Source organism: Passer montanus, unplaced genomic scaffold (assembly GCF_014805655.1).
Source record: "Passer montanus isolate IOZ18808 unplaced genomic scaffold, ASM1480565v1 scaffold25, whole genome shotgun sequence".
NCBI lineage: Eukaryota > Metazoa > Chordata > Aves > Passeriformes > Passeridae > Passer > Passer montanus.
In genome coordinates, this window is record NW_024367149.1 from 10,230,689 (window position 1) to 10,248,592 (window position 17,904).

Here is a 17,904-nt window from a genome sequence, read left to right on the forward strand (position 1 = left end):
AATGTATAACTTTCAAATACCTTTGAAGTCAAGAGAGTGAGGGGAGGAAGAGTTTGAACTCAGAGAACTCAATTCTCTGGTTGTGCCTTGAGTCGTGCGGCACATTTAAAAGATCCATTTGCAATAATCTACTAAACCAAGGAGTGAAAGACAGAACTCATAAAAAACCTGTAAAAATCCAAATGCTCCAGCTATTACAGATTTCTAAAAATAAAGCAGAGTAGGTTTCAGTAGCAATAATAAGCTGCATCTTGTCTGTATTTCAGCTTTATAAGAAAAATATGGCTGCCTTTTAGTACTCATGGCTCAGAGCAAACCATGGCTGCTTCTGCCTTGACAAAAACAAACCCCACAAATAAAAGTGAGCTTTCAGCTTGCTGTTGTGTCGCGTTTCATTTGTCCTTTAAGTGTGTCTAGCTGCTTCTGCACCCCCTTTCACAATGCATAGGCTGTCGTTCCATGACCTAGCATTATTAAATTGCACTTATCAATCATTCTTGCCAGGAATGCCATCGCCAACTACATTAAAGAAGTCAGAGAAGTCTGGTTTCAGCAGTCCCTCGCCTTCGCAGACCTCCTCCCTTGGAACGGCTTTCACACAGCACCATCGACCTGTCATTACAGGACCCAGAGGTGAGGCCTTTCCCGAGAGCCCCCAGGCATTGGAGGGCAGCCACGGCTCCCGTGGCCGTGCCAGCTCCACGGAAAGCCATCGCCACCTGTGACCGCCCAGCGAGGGGCTGAGCTCGCCACCTTCACGCCCGCCAGGGTTTAGGTGTCCAGAGGCTGGTTCTGATAGGCTGGGCTGCTTTTGGGAAAGCTCCTGACGACCGCCCAAGGTGGAGACGCTGGTTTCTGGGGTTTTGTTGGAAGAGGGTGGGGAAAGGGACAGGATGTGTGGCAGGGAAGTGTCTTCTGCTTGTGGCCATCCATCACGTTGACTCGGTCCAAGTGCTCGAGACAGGGACCCATCCATCACTTCTGACCCACGCCTGTCTTCCAGCTCTGTGAACTTCCTTCTGCCACTCATTTATTCTTGAGCTGCTGGTGTCAGTGTGCCTTGTTAGGGGACTCCTTTGAAGTTGGTTTCTGCAAGACTTTGGCTGGTTTCCTTCTCAGTACTCTTCTGACTGACTTTCCAAGTAAAAGAGATGTCCTCTGGGTCTCTATGTGTTTATACGTTTTTGTTAGAAAGATGCATTTGCATTTAGCCTAGAAAACTAGATGCAATACGGAGTTCAGGTTTGAAAAGGAACTCACTTGGGCATAGAAGAGACACAAATGAATGAATCCTCTTACAAACCTCTTTGGAAGATACAAAAATAGGAATGAATGGTTGTGACACGTTTCTTTCTGCTATGAAATTTTGTCTCATTTAGAGAAGATTATTAAGGAATTGGTGGAATGGTGAAGCATAAAAATGCATATTAGCAATTCATCCTAGAAATTATTTGGAAATGTCTGTTTGGCATCGGCGTGGTTTTACTGAGGGCAGCATAAACCAGGAGGAGCCTCTTTGTCTGCACATCCAGGTGATGTGGTGAGAAATGGTGGAGTTGCACAAAGTTGAAGCAAGGTCAGACTTGCACTTCAGGAGGTTTTGTGCTTTGTTAAATCTGCTTATTGTAGTTTGATTTGTTGTGGTTAATCCATAAAAATTATTCGTTACCCTTAGACATGCACCCAGATCCTCAGAAGAAATTTAGGCATCTAAGCTCTACAGAGATTTCCCTTGAAATTTGGATCCGAGCTGTCTGGCAAATATGTCCTCTTTTAAAAGCCTTGATAATTGGTGATACAAGTATGACTAATATGAAGCTTCCATTAACATTCTCTTCAGTGCACATCAGCTGACTCCCAATTCCTGTCTTTGAGAACTTCAGCCTTTTAGATTTCAGTTGTTGATTGATTAGTTAATAGGCCTTTCTTTATTTAGCTGTGTTTTACCTCACACTAATTTTTTAAGATCATTGACTGCCTTTGTCTGCCCCTGTTTAGACCCTCTGTGCTTTGGATTCTTGTGTGGTTGAGAGAGGAAATGTCTCAGTGGTGAGGCCTTGTTTAAATCTCATCTACAGTCTGTTTTCACAAGACTTTTTCTGTGCACTGAGGGATTTCCATTGGCTACGTGAGAAGAACATTCAGTGGGAGCCAGAAAAGCAAATAGAATTATTACAGTCCCACATTTTGTTTGTTTGGAAGGAGATGTTCTTTTCTAACTCCACAAAGAAGTGGAGCTTTTAAATCATCATGGTTTCTAAAAAGTTAACCAAAACTGTTCTTCTGCAACATCATTTAGAACCATCTTCTATTTTATGCTCGTTCACAAACAGCACTGACTTTCAGAAAAAAAATCCCTCTGAATCCATCCATGGTTTCTTTAAGTGCCATCATCCTGAAAAAATCTTGTCCCAGACTTCATCCTTTGTTCTTTTGGGACATTCCTCCTCAGTATTCTTCTTTCACAGCACACTGGCTGTGTTTATTTCCCTGCTGCAACAATCATTCTGTGAGTAAAGGGTGATACACTGAGATGGATTATTTTCTGCAAATCCAGCTTTGTTCTTTATCCCATCGCCTCCGGCGTACTTTAGGGACAGTAAGCAGAAGAGAGAAGCTTTTCAGGTATCAGAAGGGGCAACATAAAGAGTATAATGCTGTCGTATAAGAGGATATAATTGAGAGATTCACTTCCACCAGTAGTGACTGGGAGTTGTGCCTCTGCAGAGATGATGGTACAGCACACACAGGCTAAATTCCCTCTGGACACAGGTGCATTATGTAAATGGTCAGTGGCAGGTCAGTGTGAGGGGTCTTTGGAAAACAAAGAGCAGGATTTAATCTCCATTCTGCAGAGAGATTTGGAGGAAGGGGAGTTGTGAGTAAGTAGGTCACCATCAGAGTAAGCTCCTCAGCCAACACGACGATCACAGGGAGGTTCCATCTCCTTCTCATGTTCATATGTGCAAGTTTATCACTTGGATGTGTGTATGAGATGCATTTGTAAAGCATGATCAAAATAGACAGCAGAGAAGAAGCTGTAGACTATTCATGGCAGGTGTTGGCATTGACAACCAGTGATTTATAACTGCTCGGGAATATTCCCGAATCTCTCACACGCTTCCAAGCATCCCTTGGAACACACTGCACAAATGATGCTGGGGTGTCCCAGGGTACTGAATGCCCTTCCCTGTGGTCCCCACAATGAGTCATTCTGGAAACAAAACTTCCTTGGAGGAGGAGTAAGATCCTTGAGAGGATTTCCTCGCTCTAAGGTGCTCCACCCAACGAAGCAGTTGGAACACCTCTGCTCTCATGGAATTGCCTGGATGTGCTGTGCTGTGGAAGGCTGTGCACTCGTTCCTGTCTGCACTGGTGCTGCTGCCAGTGCCCAGCCCAGCTGGGCAGTAGCCAGGAGAGAGGATCCGAGCTGGCTGACCAGCAGACCAGATGTGCAGCGAGTGCTGGCGCAGGGATGCCAATGCTTCAGTGAATCCTCAGTACTTCCAACAGATGGTGGCAAGATCCAAGTTTCTTTGGTGATAAGCTAGCAAAGTGATTCATGGAGCCTCACTTGATGATGGCAGTTTTTTGGGCATGACTCTATGAATGCACCATATGTCTTCTCTGGACCAGCGTGGTTAGGATTCAGTGTCTGGCAGATGGTAAATTGATCACCTATAGGGTGGCTTTAGCATCACTATCAGTTTTAGAATTTACTTCAAAGCCTTGAAAATTCGAGCAGCCAGATCTCTCTCCTACTCAGGCATACTTTTGTTACCTGCAAATGAGATTATCTGGTGGTCAGCATAGCTCACCACAGCACTCCAGCACTGCAAAGCCATTGTGGATTGCTGGCATCTCACAAAGCTTCCCAGACCACTTGAACTCTTCACCAGGCAGTAAAGGATTTAAATACTATGGGTGACAGCAGTATTTACATAAATGGTTTTAGGCTTCCATGTATTGCTACTTACACTCTGGTGACTTCATAACTGGAGCTGGCTGAAACATTAAATTGACCACGATCTTGTAAAGCCAGGATGTACAGCAGCCTGTGCTGCAGAGCATTCAAGCATTCCCATGGAATATGACAGTGTGGATCTCGTGAGCCAAAAAAGCAAGGAAGAAAAAGCAAGGAAAGGAACAAAAATAACAATGAGATGGTGTGTTAGGAAGATAAATGAAGGAGAAACACAATTACAAGAAGCAAGAAATACAGCATGAAGGCAAGAACCCAAGGAAGGGGGTGTGTGAGAAGAAGGGATGAAAGTCAACTAGTGGACTGGTTTCCATTATATTAATTTCCTCCATAATTACCATTGCCACTTAGACTTTTATCAGGACAAGGCCTGCCAGGGAAACACTGCAGCACAGTACTCTCTGTTCATGCCAAAGTGGCAAAACCTTTATGTCACATATCTGGAAAGATACTGTGTCCTTCTCTATCAGAATCCTCCGCTGGGTCACCCAAGTCCTGGTGCCTGCTCGCTGTCCTGTCAGCCAGCTCCAAGTGAATCAAAGTGATGGTTCCTGGTGTTCAGTGTACAAAGACATTTTGTAATGCTCTGTACGAGTCTCTGTGGCTGCTTCTTGGTGCTGTCATCTGGCACAGTGGTGTAACCTTCTCCTTCCCTCTGAATTTTGACAAAAACAAACGGGTGCAGCTTGGCACAGAGAGTGATGTCAGAGAGGCAGGAGAGTCACAGCACAAGGGCGAGGAAGCCATGAACAGCACAACGCTGACCATCAGACGAGTCTGCATGATCCAGTTTACAATGTCAGGGCAGCTGACTGAGCAGGGGAAGATTTCGATTTTCTGCACTCACTTTGGAGTAACCTGGTGCTGAAGGCAAAGCAGTTTCCCAACAGATGGCCTCAAGGTCGGGCTTTAGCCATGACACAATCCCCAAACTGCTGTAGCCCGGGCGGGGAGGGCAGAGAGGGAGACCTGCAAAGGGTTAAAGCTCCAGCTAAACAAAAGTCAGCCACCGTGTAATTAAAACTCTACCTTTGTTGTATTGTCAAGAGTTAGCCTGTGACATAGGAAATATTTAAAGGAGCAGGCTGTTCAGCTAATTTGTGTGTGAGTGAACTGCTTAGACAGTCCTATCCTAAATTAACTGTAAGACCACCCACCGAGCTCGCCTCATAAAGGGCCACGATTGCTCAGCTTCGTTCTGTATAACCGTTCAATAATTACTAGATAAATGCATAACTAAAACCTCTATTACACTAATAATTTGTACTGAGATAGATGTGTGGGACACCATGCTGGGTTAATTTGTCATCCCTGCAGCAAACTTCTAAAGAGGGCTCTTTTGCAGAGGAGTTGTGTTAATATGTTGCTCCAGTGAGGACATGTTAGAGCAACAAGATGACTTGGTCGCTTAATCTCCTAAAGAGGCAAAATGCCTGGAGGGGAAGTGCCAGAAAGAAGAAAGGGGGGTGATTAACACAGTGGACCCAGATTTAAACTCATCCTGACAAAAGGAGCTGATCTAACTGAGCAAAAGAATGGGGGGAAAAAAAAAAAAAAAAGAGGGAGTGTTAAAAATACTAATAGGATTTCATGCATCCCTAAAAAATAATATAAAAATAAAGTGCTGCAGGAACAAAGTATTTTGCCCATGCTTTTCCTGATGCTGTGTTTGGTTCCTTTGCTCTCTTTGATGTATCCGTGGAGTTAAACTATATACTTTAAACAGTGCAGTGAACTATAATATTTTTATCTCTGCTTTATGCTAAATTCTTCTAGCTTCAGACACACACAAAAAGCACATTATTGCTTTAAATATGGAACCCATGTTTAAGCATCAGAGCTCTGGATTTTCAACCTCCTCTATTGACAGAACCATAAATCATGTTAAAGTTAAGTGAATTACTGTAGCGTGGAACTATAGCTTTAACAATGTTTATGTAGTATCAGCTTACCATCTACAGAATGAAAGGGAGGAAAAACACTGATATTAGAAATGGGAATGTGGAGTCCTATTAACTTAACAGCAATATATCACTCCAAAGTCACAGATTCCATTACCATGCCCTTTTTAGTATCAAAGCCGAATTATATCATCACACACATAAAGGTTGTAGTTTTTTAGAGAATTTACATTTCTATTGTAAACTTATCAACTGCATTTCATTATAAGAAAGACATGATATATTCTCCTAGCAGTAGTTTTTATCTTATGATGAGAATATATGAGAATGCATCATGTGTATTAAAAGTAATAATAATATGCAGAAGTTGACAGCATTTGATGCAAGGCAGGAATTCTACAAAATATGTTGAATTAGAATATTTTTGACCTCTAGCTGTAGTCTTGGAAGGAAGGAGTGCTTTCTATAGGTCTGATTTTTATTTCTGTCCCAATGTAATCAATTCCATAGCATTCTGAGCTCCCAAAGGCAGCAGAATTCTGACATGTTTTAAAACATTCTGCTCAAAAATAGCTAACTTAACTGGCCCCCTGCCCGTGCCAGAATCTGGAACCAGTGCTCAGTTCAGCTCTACAGGTTTTCAAAAGCAGCCTGTAATACTCAGCAGCCCAGAGTACACCAATAAACCCTGAGCTCAAACACAGCCCTCAGCATATTTTCCTTTTGCTAGGAGCTCCGTGGGCCTTGGCAAAATGTCCTCCTGCCTCCCACTTGCTACTGCAAAATTTCTTGCAGGAAGAGTGTTTCTGAACAAAGGGTCCAGGTGCCTTGTACCACTCAGAGCAGCAGAAAAGGGCTGAGAGCCAGCCCTGATCTGGAGATACCGTGGCTCTGTTCTTTTCAGCAGTGCTTAGCTGGCCAGCTGCACTTGACTCCTGGAGCTGAGAGATGGAGAGCCTGAAATTCAGCCCATCTTTTTGGTGTTCATGGACAGGAACAGATCCTCCATCCACCCTCTCTAGGGTGTCTCACTGCCTTTTGCACTGGTCAGCTGTTTCTGTTATATTTGGAAGTCTTTCATCTGTGTTTATCTACAGAATGTGGGCATGAGGGATACCTAAATTTTACCAATGCTCAGAGGGTAAAGCCTGTTTTTGTCCTCCAGCTCCATGATTTCCCAGCCTTGTCACTGTGCAAATGGGAATGTGAGATGGGATCAGTTTGCATTTAGCTCATCCTTGGACCTGACAAACATGTTACTAAACAGCCCCTTTGCACCATTATGGGACTTGACAAATACCTGACTTTTCCAGGGATGTGAATTCCCTTCCAAGGACTCATCCTAGGACTGGTCAGTCCTACCCTAGGCAGCTCAGTGTTTAAGTAGAGGCAGGTTTTGCCAACCTGAGTAAGCAAGTCCTCCACTTTTATCACCCCCAAAGTCTGTTCCTAATGGGCAGTAAGAAAAATGGGGACTTTCAGAAACATTTGAAAGTGTTACGTGGAAGCAGCTCCCATTGAAACTCAAAAGCAGTTAATGAATTCTCTCAGGACCTCTGCAAATCCCAGCCCAAGTTTCTTAATTATTTTTTTTCTTGTTTGGGTAACTGCTTTCATCACCAAAATCTGTGGGCTTAAAGCTATTGTTTTAGGCTTCCATTCTTTACCTCTTGTATTGTATTATACACAGAAGTGTAAGTTCCTTTCAACAAATTTGGAGTATTGCCAGATCTCCTTATTAAAAAGTCACTCTTCATATTTCCGATAAACACAGCTGTTTCATGGTGTTTGAAAGCATTTCACATCAGCCAGCATGGTGGCTTAGCCAATTAGTCCTCTAATATGGTCAATTTTGAGAATAAGTACCTTTGGGGTACAAAGGGTGGGATCCATCTCGCATAATTTGAACTGGCATCCCTGGAATGGCAGCAGAAAGTTTGCGGCACACAGGGAGTTAAAACAACTTAGAAGCCTGACGTGGAAGTCGCTAGCAGAACAAACTGTTCTCTAACATTTCCAGGGAAATGACTTTTCAGAAAATACTTTCTTAATTGTAATGAAGCCAATTATAATGGCCTCAAAAACAAGCAGATAAAAAACGATCCCGTTTCATTATGGTTCTAATGTTACTATTTCTAGGAAGGCTGATCAATCTTTAATGAAGTATTAGTAAACTTAATTATCACTTTATAGAGGAGGTATCTGAGCACTGTGCCCTGATCCAGCTGGTGGGCCAGCCCTGGTGCCTGTGAGGGAGCAGTGGTTGTGATTCCCAGCACTTCTCCCTGGAACAGTCTGGGGTGATAACACCTTTTCCTGACCAACACCAAACCACTTTTCAAAGACTTCAAACGGCTGCAGGAAGAAAGGAATTCCATCCAGTGGTGTGGACTTGAAGGGGCTGGCAGGGCTTTTTCTGGAAGAGGAGATGGAGGGTGGATGGATCAATATGTGCCCCCATATGTTGGGCTGTGCTGGTGGAAAGCCTGTCTGAGCACTGTAGGTGTCCCTTCTCCACGTCAGCAAGCACTCCCTGGGAGCAAGGATCCCAGGGCTCTTTATTAGGAACTGCTCTTTTGTTCCAGGATCCTAAAAATCTGAAGAAAACTGTGACCTGTTTCAAATTAAGTGATCCTTTATTGTCTCATCACTCGCTCGGACAGAATTCACAATTTTGGCTCTTCTTCAGAGCCTCGGCCACGAGCAGCTCTCACCTAATCAATGGGTGCAGCTTCTTTTATTGGTTACTTACTTGGTTATTGGCTACTTCAAATCAAGAAGGGGAAAGGCAAGACAGAGCTGCATAATCAGAATTCAGCATTCTGAAAAATCCTGTGACTTCTGTGCTGCACAGCACCACGAGCTCATAAAACACTGAGGAATCCAGTGTAGCACGCAACAGCTGTACTGCATAATTACTTGGCCCAATAGCAGCAGCTTTAAAATACTGGTATATCTGTTGCAGGCCACCATACATTACCATCTCATTTTCAATAAAAAGTCTGGGATGTTTCAGACCAGCTTCAATGGAATTAGAATCATGTGTGCTTTGAAATATTTATGCTCGCCTTGAGATGGAAGGATAACTCCTGCCTCCAGCCCCTACACAAAATAACAGATTTCATAACGCCAGAGAGTCCAACTCCTCCATACCTACAGCAGGTAGAAATGAAGTTCTGATCTTGAGTACACATCTTTTCATAGATCGTAGAAGTCATATTTTATGTCATTTACTGAGGTCAATAATAAAATATAAATGTCACAGGCTGAAAGACGCCAGGAGAAATATGGTTTGGCAGGATGGAGCTGCTTAGGGATACATAAATAATAAGTCAATAAGTAAATAAATAATAGACAAAGACCTATTTTATCTTCCATTTGAAGATCTCAAAGAATTTACAATCTCTGATTGAGACTTGTAATATCCCGTCAGAGGTAATAAGAGCCTCTTCTCTTACACAGGGTAATTTCCATCACTGTAGGTGTGGGTTTAGGAATTAAAGACTTTATCATTTTTATTAAGTCTGAAAATCATGACTGAAAGGGCTCTTGGCCTTTTTAGAGGCAAACAGGGATAATAATGACCTGCTTCATTACCCCTTGTGCTTTAACTGATTAAAAATGCTTGTGAGGGCCCCTATATTTGGAAACACCGTTGTGTTCTGCACTCAGAACTTGTTGGAGTGGCCAGTTTTGCACTCTCCAGAGTTGCTGACCACAACACAGCTATCAGAGTAATGGTCTGTGTCTGGGCCAGCAGATTTTAGACTTTAACATTTAATTCCCTCTCTCCAGCATCAGGCAGGCACATTTGTAATGTTGATCAGTTTAATAGTAATGGTTTTCCTCCTCTTATCGAAGAGCCCTTTCTTTTGGCACTTGAGAAATTTGCTATTTCCTAGTCAGAGACTGCAAAAACAAACCTTTGGAGATCCCTATTGCACTCATTACTCCTTATGCTAAGAAGAAAATGACCCCTCCACGTCAGTGTATGGCACAGGCTGAGGAATGATGCCAGTTTTCTTATTTCCCCCCCCCCAGTCCTTCCCTGATCATCAGGAAGCCCTTGGAGATGGGCTGAGGAGCTGGGCAGGGCTCCAAAGAGGAGCCAGATTCTCCTTGCAGCACTTTGCTGTGCTGCATTATTGTTGGTCCTTTCTGCATTCGTTTTGCTTCTCTCTCCTTGGGCAGGTCACTGACACACACTCTCCACTTTCTTTTCTACCCTGACATTCTGAGGAGGTCAGGACAGCAGAGAAAGGCTTGTTCCTTACATGCCACTGAGTATTTCTTTCATCTTTCTTACAGCAAATCAAATTATCAAATTAAGAGCCATACTTTGGAAAAGCTAAATACAATGTTGTCTCAGGCCTAGCTTTGAATTCCCACATGTTCCCTGGATACAATTCTTTATTCCTTCTTGACTGAGATGCATTTCAATCTCCTTTTCACCCAGTAGACAAACAGAAATGAGTTTGTTCACAAAGGACAGTGCAATTGCATAACAATTTCAAATAGTACTAAAAGAGCTGATACTAAAAGGAAATTCTCTTTTTATATTTCAGAAATTCCAGTTTATTCCTTACTTAATTAGATGTTTGTCACATAAATGTCCATTTCTCACTTTTATCTTCATCCTTCATATTCCATCTGGCACACAAGGAAAGGGGGAACTACAAAAGCAGATACAAAGAAAGGGAGGAAGACAGAAATAATGTAGGCTAATAAAAATTTTGTTGTAGTCATCAAAAGGCTGTCTGGGATCTACCTGACTGAAGGTGTGTGGGTAGAGTGGAGGTGTTGACCTCAGAGTAGCACCAGTGAAAGGCAGGGGATTATTTTGGGGTGAGGTGGCTCCTTGGACACTGTTGAGTTCTCTGTCCATTGCAATGATTGTCTCCATGGTGGTCACTCACAGTTACAGAAGGGAATCCCCCTTTGGAATCTTCACCTTTGATGTTTCTCATTTTATTTGGGACATTTCCAACAGAATTAAAGGGAGCAGAATTGTGGGGTTAACGTGGACACAGGGGAGCTTTTCATGGCCAGGACAAGGGTTTCACATCCATCCCATACCAGCACCCCCGGCATGAGTGCAGCTCTTTTGGTGGTGTTGTCAGAGCAATAATTCCTATCCTGTGGTGGAAAGGGACGTGTACAGAAGGGCTGCCCAGCCAGCCCTTAATGAATGTTTACAGGAAAAGGCAGTAGTTTCCCTGCTGCTGTTTCTGAGTTCACATTTTATCCACATCCTCAGGCTCTTGAGTTTGCTAATGGTTTAATAATGCTAAAGAAAAAAAAAAGTTATTAATAAAGTGTCATATTATTAAACTGGCAATGAACAAGAGTAAGAAGCAGATTTTAGCTTTTATTTAACTGAAGGTCTTTCATAACATTCATCATGAAATGAATGTTTGCTCATTTGTGTTTGATTTTAGTTAACTTTCCTGCATCTCTCCAATTTTTCCAAAAGTGCCAAAGGCTTTTTTTTTTCTGCTCTTGTATATTTAAATTATTTCCAAGCCAACACCTGAGTTTCTGCAGGATTTCCCCTCCCTTGCATAGCCTTTATCTGATTGGTCAAATGCAGTGTACAAGCACAATCTCTGCACATGGATACCCCTGTAAAGACTCTTAGAGAGCAACAATGGCTGTTTGGTGAGAAATAAACAATGATTTACAGATGAGCTTGTGTGCAACCAGATTAATTGGTCATTCTGAAGGAAGAGTGAATCCTCATTTTAAAGGGAGAATTCATGGCACTGTAAGTGGCAGCAGTTGCTGCCTCGTGGTGACAGCTAACAATGGGAAGCACTGTTGGGTAACAAGAGCCCAACACAATATATTTTGAAGGCCAAGGAACTGGGCAAAGGTGTCACATAATGTAGGAGAGCAAAAGGCTCTGGAGCTGCACTTGTAGTTCTGCTGAAATCAGCTGAGGGTAAAATCGGTCATTGCCAATGGGCTCGTGTTCATCACACCTCTGCACCTTTTCTGGAGTGCATTTTCCAGCTGGCTTGTTGGCCCATAAATTCACCAAATTAAACTTCACCCCTGAGAGCGAGCTGGGGGCTTGCTGAAGATTTGAGCCCAGCGTTATTCAGGAGAAATGTAAATGTAATTTTCCAAACGATCTCGCCACTTTGTGCATGTTCATTAAACGAAAACACGTTACTTAAAATAAATGTTCCTGAAGTGAGATGGGAAAAAAAAAACCCCAACAACAAGAAGTGTTAGACCGTCTTTAAATTATCGACCGTTTATACTACAATGTAAAATGGATTCGTATGTGCAAATCCAAGTTACATGAAATGTCAATTAAATCAACCCTAATCTCCCAAATACATTTTTTTATTGCCTGATTGATGAGGGCTGCTCTTAAGGTGATGAATAGTTTTCACTCTCACAAAGGACTGCTGATTCCTTTCTACGTGTCCACTAAAAACACGGAAAATCCTTCAAAATGTCTGGCTCCGTTTGCTTCCAGGATCTAGATGAAGTGAGTGTAGGACACAATGTGGTCTAATATATTAATTGATGTATAAACAATTCTGTACATTTAAAAACAAACCAACAAGAAATTTAAAAAAAAAGCTACTTAAAACTACAACAGATTTAAACTGTTTTATTTTCCAGAGGCAAAGCTCTATATAACGTCTTTGTTTTCTTTCCTATAGCAAGTCCACATGCAACACCATCGACTCTTCATTTTCCAACATCACCCATTATTCAACAGCCTGGGCCATACTTCTCACACCCAGCAATCCGCTATCATCCTCAGGAGACTCTGAAAGAGTTTGTCCAACTTGTCTGCCCCGACGCTGGTCAGCAGGCTGGACAGGTGGGGTTCCTAAATGTAAGGAAGCCGTTTTTCTTTCTTCAGAAGTGTTTGTCCTTTGTAAAAATTAACCACGGGGTTATTGATGGGGTTATTTTAACAGCATGTCGCCTGAAGGAGCGCGCCTTGAGTAGTTGTTGGAAGGGAGAACAACAACAACAAAAAAAATTATATATATAATAATAATAATAATAATGCTGTGCTGCAAAAGTATTTTAAAAAACAACAAGAGACCTCCCCAAAAAAACCACTCGACCACATTGTGGTGGAAGTAGCTTAAAGTGTCAGAGAAGCTGGTGCTTCAGTGACCTGCTGGATCCCCCCACAAACGACTTTGCTGCACGTGTTGTAACCCTTGTGGAACCAGGGTTAACAAAATACCAAGGCAGAATAATTTTTATTAATTATTTTTGAAGTTCAGGGGAGAGTGGGGGGGAAAGAGCAGGAAAAGGGAGGGTGAGAAACAGATGTTTCAGATCAGCTAAGTTCATTAAAAAAAAAAAGATACTGCCTTATAGCACTTTAGATCAAGTTGACCAGTACTTGAACTCAAGATGTTAAAAGTACAGTTTATTATGGTTTGTTATTTCTGTAAGCAGTTATCTTTTCCCCTTATCTCTATGAAAAATTAAGCAGAGTTCCAAAGCTTCAAATAACCATTTTCTTTTTTTTTTTAATCAAATAAAGTGAATCATCTTGCTATTATTGAAATAGCATTCTGGACGAATACAGAATTTATAAAATTTATGTAAATCAAATCTAAAATAATGCTCTGAATATTTCATGAAATGTAATGCATGTAACTTTTTCCAGCCAATGAAGTAATAACTGGCAAAATTACTGCTTCTCTCCTGACATACTGAAAGTGTTAATGAGAATTAGTTTAATTATTAGCATCTAATTTATTACACTTATTTAATAAGCTGTATTGTTCTCAGTGTTTTCCTTTCCCCAGCAGAAAAACTGACTCTACTTATTCCAGCCAGTCCTGGCTTTGAATAATGTCTGCAATATGTTAGCAGATACATTTATGTCTAGACAACAAATCAATACAGTGCTTTTCTTTTTCCTTGAGTATTCATTTGCTTAATTTATCCCAAACCATTCAGCATTATGAACTGTTAGCACACTCACAATGAACAGGCAGCAGGGGTCTTCTTGGCAGGAAAGGGACCTAATTGGGAGACAAGATAGTGTTTGAGAGATGTCACTAATATATTAGTTTATTAAAGGTGCTGGATGTTGGAAAAATAAACATCCCTGAAGGATTGCTTCTTGCTGCAGACTCTAGTAACTGCAGTCTTTGAAGTCTGTGGGAGTGCTGCTAAGTTAAATGCAGATGAACTTGAGTCTTACTTGTCCCCTGAACCATTTTTTTGCTCTAGCACAAGTGTGATTTGCACCTCCACGACTTTAAGGCCTTTTGTCAGTGCCAGAGCAGGTGAAATGAAAATAAAGTCCCAAGTGTTTTGCCAGGATGGGTATTTTGTCCCCGGCAATTCAGGCTAATGGAAACCCTATCAGGAATTAAAATATTATTTTCTTTAGCAGTACTTAGAATATGGATCTGTGTTTAAAGCTGAGCTTTTATCATCAATGGAAAAGCCAATGTTCAGTGCCAGAAGAGCTGCAGTGAGATCAATTTGTAGAGTGCTGTCGAAAATGATCTCATCATTTTTGTCACTAAAATGGAACACCTGATTCACAGCCTGTCCTACTTTCTCTTTATAATGGTATTTGGCATCTATCTGTATGGTTTTCAAGTGTCCAGGCTGGGTTACATTTAAAATGTAAACTTAATAAGCTGGGGGGAGGGTTGGCATGTTTTTCTAAGCCTGATTCCTGTTTTTGTGATACTTGAAAACACTTTTACTTACGGACACATTTTTCTGGTGATTAATTGAAAGACCACACTCGTATAGCTGATCCCCTTCAGCCTGTGACTGACCACGTCCCAGACTGAAGGGAGGGTGGTTTTTCTCCCAGTGTGTAAAATGAAGCTGTTCTAAGTTCAGTCATTTCTCCATATGATTCTAATGGCAGCTAAACCAAGAGCTACACTATTGCTAACTCAAAAGGGATGTGGGAGAGCAGTTATTTTAATATACACTCATTCATTTTCCTGTAATGAGATATCAGCATGATTTTTAAGACCACCAAAAATGCTTGTTTTTTCTCTTAATGAGCAGTATCTTTAAGAAATTTACACTCCAGTCCTAGACACTGATATCCTGAGGGTATAACAGAGGCACAAAACTGGGGGATTTTAGGGGTCAAAAATACTGCTTCACCTCTCACTGAGCATGGGTTAGTGCTGCAGGAAATGTAAAGAGGAGAAGAATTATTCCAGGACTATTTAATCTTAGTTCAGACAAGCTGCTAATAGGACAAGTGTTTAAAAGCCAGAATTGCCATAGTTTCACAAGGTTCACAGGGTTTGACACAAAGATCCTTGAAGTCCATGGAGAATTTGAGCCAGCACTTTCTTTACCACCTCTCAAGTAACTGTAAATGTATTGCACACAGTTTTTAACTAGATTTGTTTTTACTGGAGGTTCCTAATAGCTGATTTTTAGTATAATTTTTGTCTGTTTGCTTGTTTCTCGGCAGCCCAATGGTAGCAGCCAAGGCAAGGTGCACAATCCATTCCTTCCTACCCCAATGTTGCCACCACCACCTCCGCCACCAATGGCTAGGCCTGTGCCTCTGCCAGTGCCAGACACAAAACCTCCAACCACATCAACAGAAGGAGGGGCCACCTCTCCCACTTCTCCAAGTAAGTATAGACGCAGCGGGATCCACGGGCAGGGATAAGGACTGCACACACCTTGGGAAGCAGGAGAGCTCTCTGCTCTCCACCATGGACAAAACTCTGAGATGCTTCTGTGTTAGCAGGGAAAGCCTTAGCTCAAGGTTGCAGTTTTATTTTTGACTTGGTTGGCGTTTCTCATAACCACGTGCGAGGGGAATCGAGGCCGGTGGCTCGGCTGTGACACAGAGCTCGGATCTTTGGGGTCTTGTTTGCTGCCATCAGGATTCAAGTTGATATCTCACCCCTGGAAGTGCTCAGGGCCAGGCTGGGTGGGCCTCTGAGCAACCTGATCCAGTGGAAGGTGGCAGAGGGGTTGGAACTGAGTGATCTTTAAGATCCCTTCCAACCCAAACTATTCCATGGTTCTGTGATAAGTTGTGTCTCAAGCCAGGCTTTACAGGGTAGATCCCACATGGAAGTCAGGCAATCTCCTTGAAAACATCCCTGCTTGTACACACTGGGCTAAACTAACAACCCTTTCCAGTTTACTTCAATTGTCATTCTTTTGGGAATAAATCTTCCCAGATTAAGCCAGACATCTTTCCCTTATGCCGTGCATTTGAGGCAAGAAGTTTTGGTATGTCTTAGGGCCAGGGAGAAAGCTCTAATCCTCTCCCACCACCCACACGGCTCCCATATGCATTTTGTATAGCCACAAGTCAAATTTACGAATTCCTGGATACACACTTGGGGATACCACTTTGGAGTCACTCTTCTGGGAAACAAATGCAATTCAGCTGTGTCTGATGCTTTAAAAAAAAGTCTGGATGTTCAGGGAGTTAATTGTGAAATGATTTAATGAAGCTATGCTCAAACTGACATTTAAAAACAAAAGGGAAGCTTTCAGTGCTTTAATGGCAACTGTAGGGGACTTGTTCCACAGTGAAGGGAGTCCAAATAACATCCACAAACAAAAATCAATCTAATCGAAAGAGCAAATCCCTTTGTGTGCTTTTCAGGCTTATTATTTAAATGCTATATGCAACCACTGCTGGATGTGCAAAGAGGTACTCACTCTTCAGACCAAGTGAAGCCTACATTTCTAAAGCTTTATACACTGTTCAGGAGACTTGCAAAGGTTCCAGGGGGCATTTTTAAAATCTGGTAGTTCCTCAGAGGTTTTCATTGCCTTCTGCTACACGATAGTGCATCAACTGCAAACTCAGCAAGATGCTCTGGCTCGCTTGGAAATTGAAATGGGTTTTAGTATGAGACAGTCTGGTGAGATTGTGAACACGATCTTCTAGAATCAGGACTTCTCGAATTGATCAGCAGATTTTTGTTGAGTGAAGAAGTTGATTCATTCCCTCCCCTCTGCTCCTCTTTCTGACCTTAGACCAACACTGGTGCTGTCAGGAAGGTTTGACACTTTCCAAGGGGACTTTTGAGTCCTATCAATAAGATTCAGCGGTGGGATTTAAAAGGTTAATGTTTAGTCATAGTTATCACTGAACACAGTCAGCAGTGCCTTACTACTTCCTTGCCTTCAGAACCGGGAAAAACAAAACTAGGTCAGTGTGTACTTGTCATTACGGTTGTGACTCAGTTTACTGGCAGTGTTTGGTGTCAAAAAGAAAAGAAAAAATTCCCAACAACATTTTAGCACTAATCTTAATTTTTATGATACTGTGATTGTGTAAACAAGCTCAGAGTGTGTCTAGCCAGATTCTCAGCTGGCAGAAAAATGGGTATTTCTCCTCTGAAGGGAGCAGGACACCCATCGGTGTCTGCTTGGGGCTGGTCACTGGGCTCTGTGTTCAGCAGACAGCTGCCACGTTAATTGGGAATGGAGGTTTTCTCAAGAGCAGCCAGTTAATGGTATTTAAACAAAAGATTAGGAAAATAATTACTGTTTGTTAATTAGCCACGCTGATGACTAAACATATAGTTCTGTACATATTCAGGCACGCATCTTCCTTTTGGTGAGGGGTTTGAATAACAGTGACTCGAGTTGTAAACAAGCATATAATTTAATTTAGGGGAAAATTTTACAGAAAAGTAGATTATAGGAAATATTTTCTAAGAAAAACTATGACATGTAAACCAAAGGCAGTGGAAGCATTGGCCACATAAAGAGGAAAGCAAACTGAAGTTTGAGGCGTCGCAGGCAGGGTTTGCCAGGAGGACCCACTGGGCTCCATTCAGTGTGTCAATCAGGACCAACCCTCCATTTCCCTCCGTGTTTATTTTTTCCTTAACTAAATATTAGCCTTCAAACAGCGAGTGCAGATTCACCAGAGTTCCATAAAAGCCTCACAAAAAGGTGTTTTCCATGGTTACGAGCTGCTGGAGCGCACCGGTTCTGGGAGTGTCGCCGGGCTATGGCTGACTGCCCCGCAGAGCTTGAGGATATTGGAAAGTCACTAATGTA

At 42.2% G+C, this 17,904-nt stretch overlaps 1 protein-coding gene across 13 annotated transcripts in view; it reads left to right on the top strand.

Moving 5' to 3' along the window:
• The window catches only part of NFIA (nuclear factor I A), a 241,295-nt gene that overhangs the window by 194,694 nt on the left and 28,697 nt on the right, over window positions 1–17,904 (top strand). For 7 of the 13 annotated variants that reach the window (XM_039711716.1, XM_039711721.1, XM_039711714.1 and 4 more), the window contains 3 exons: window positions 505–633; window positions 12,561–12,739; window positions 15,332–15,497. In XM_039711716.1, coding sequence (XP_039567650.1) covers window positions 505–633; window positions 12,561–12,739; window positions 15,332–15,497 — 474 coding nt within the window. The remainder of the gene's footprint in view (window positions 1–504; window positions 634–12,560; window positions 12,740–15,331; window positions 15,498–17,904) is intronic. The other 6 variants (XM_039711727.1, XM_039711720.1, XM_039711722.1 and 3 more) reach the window with 3 other exon arrangements.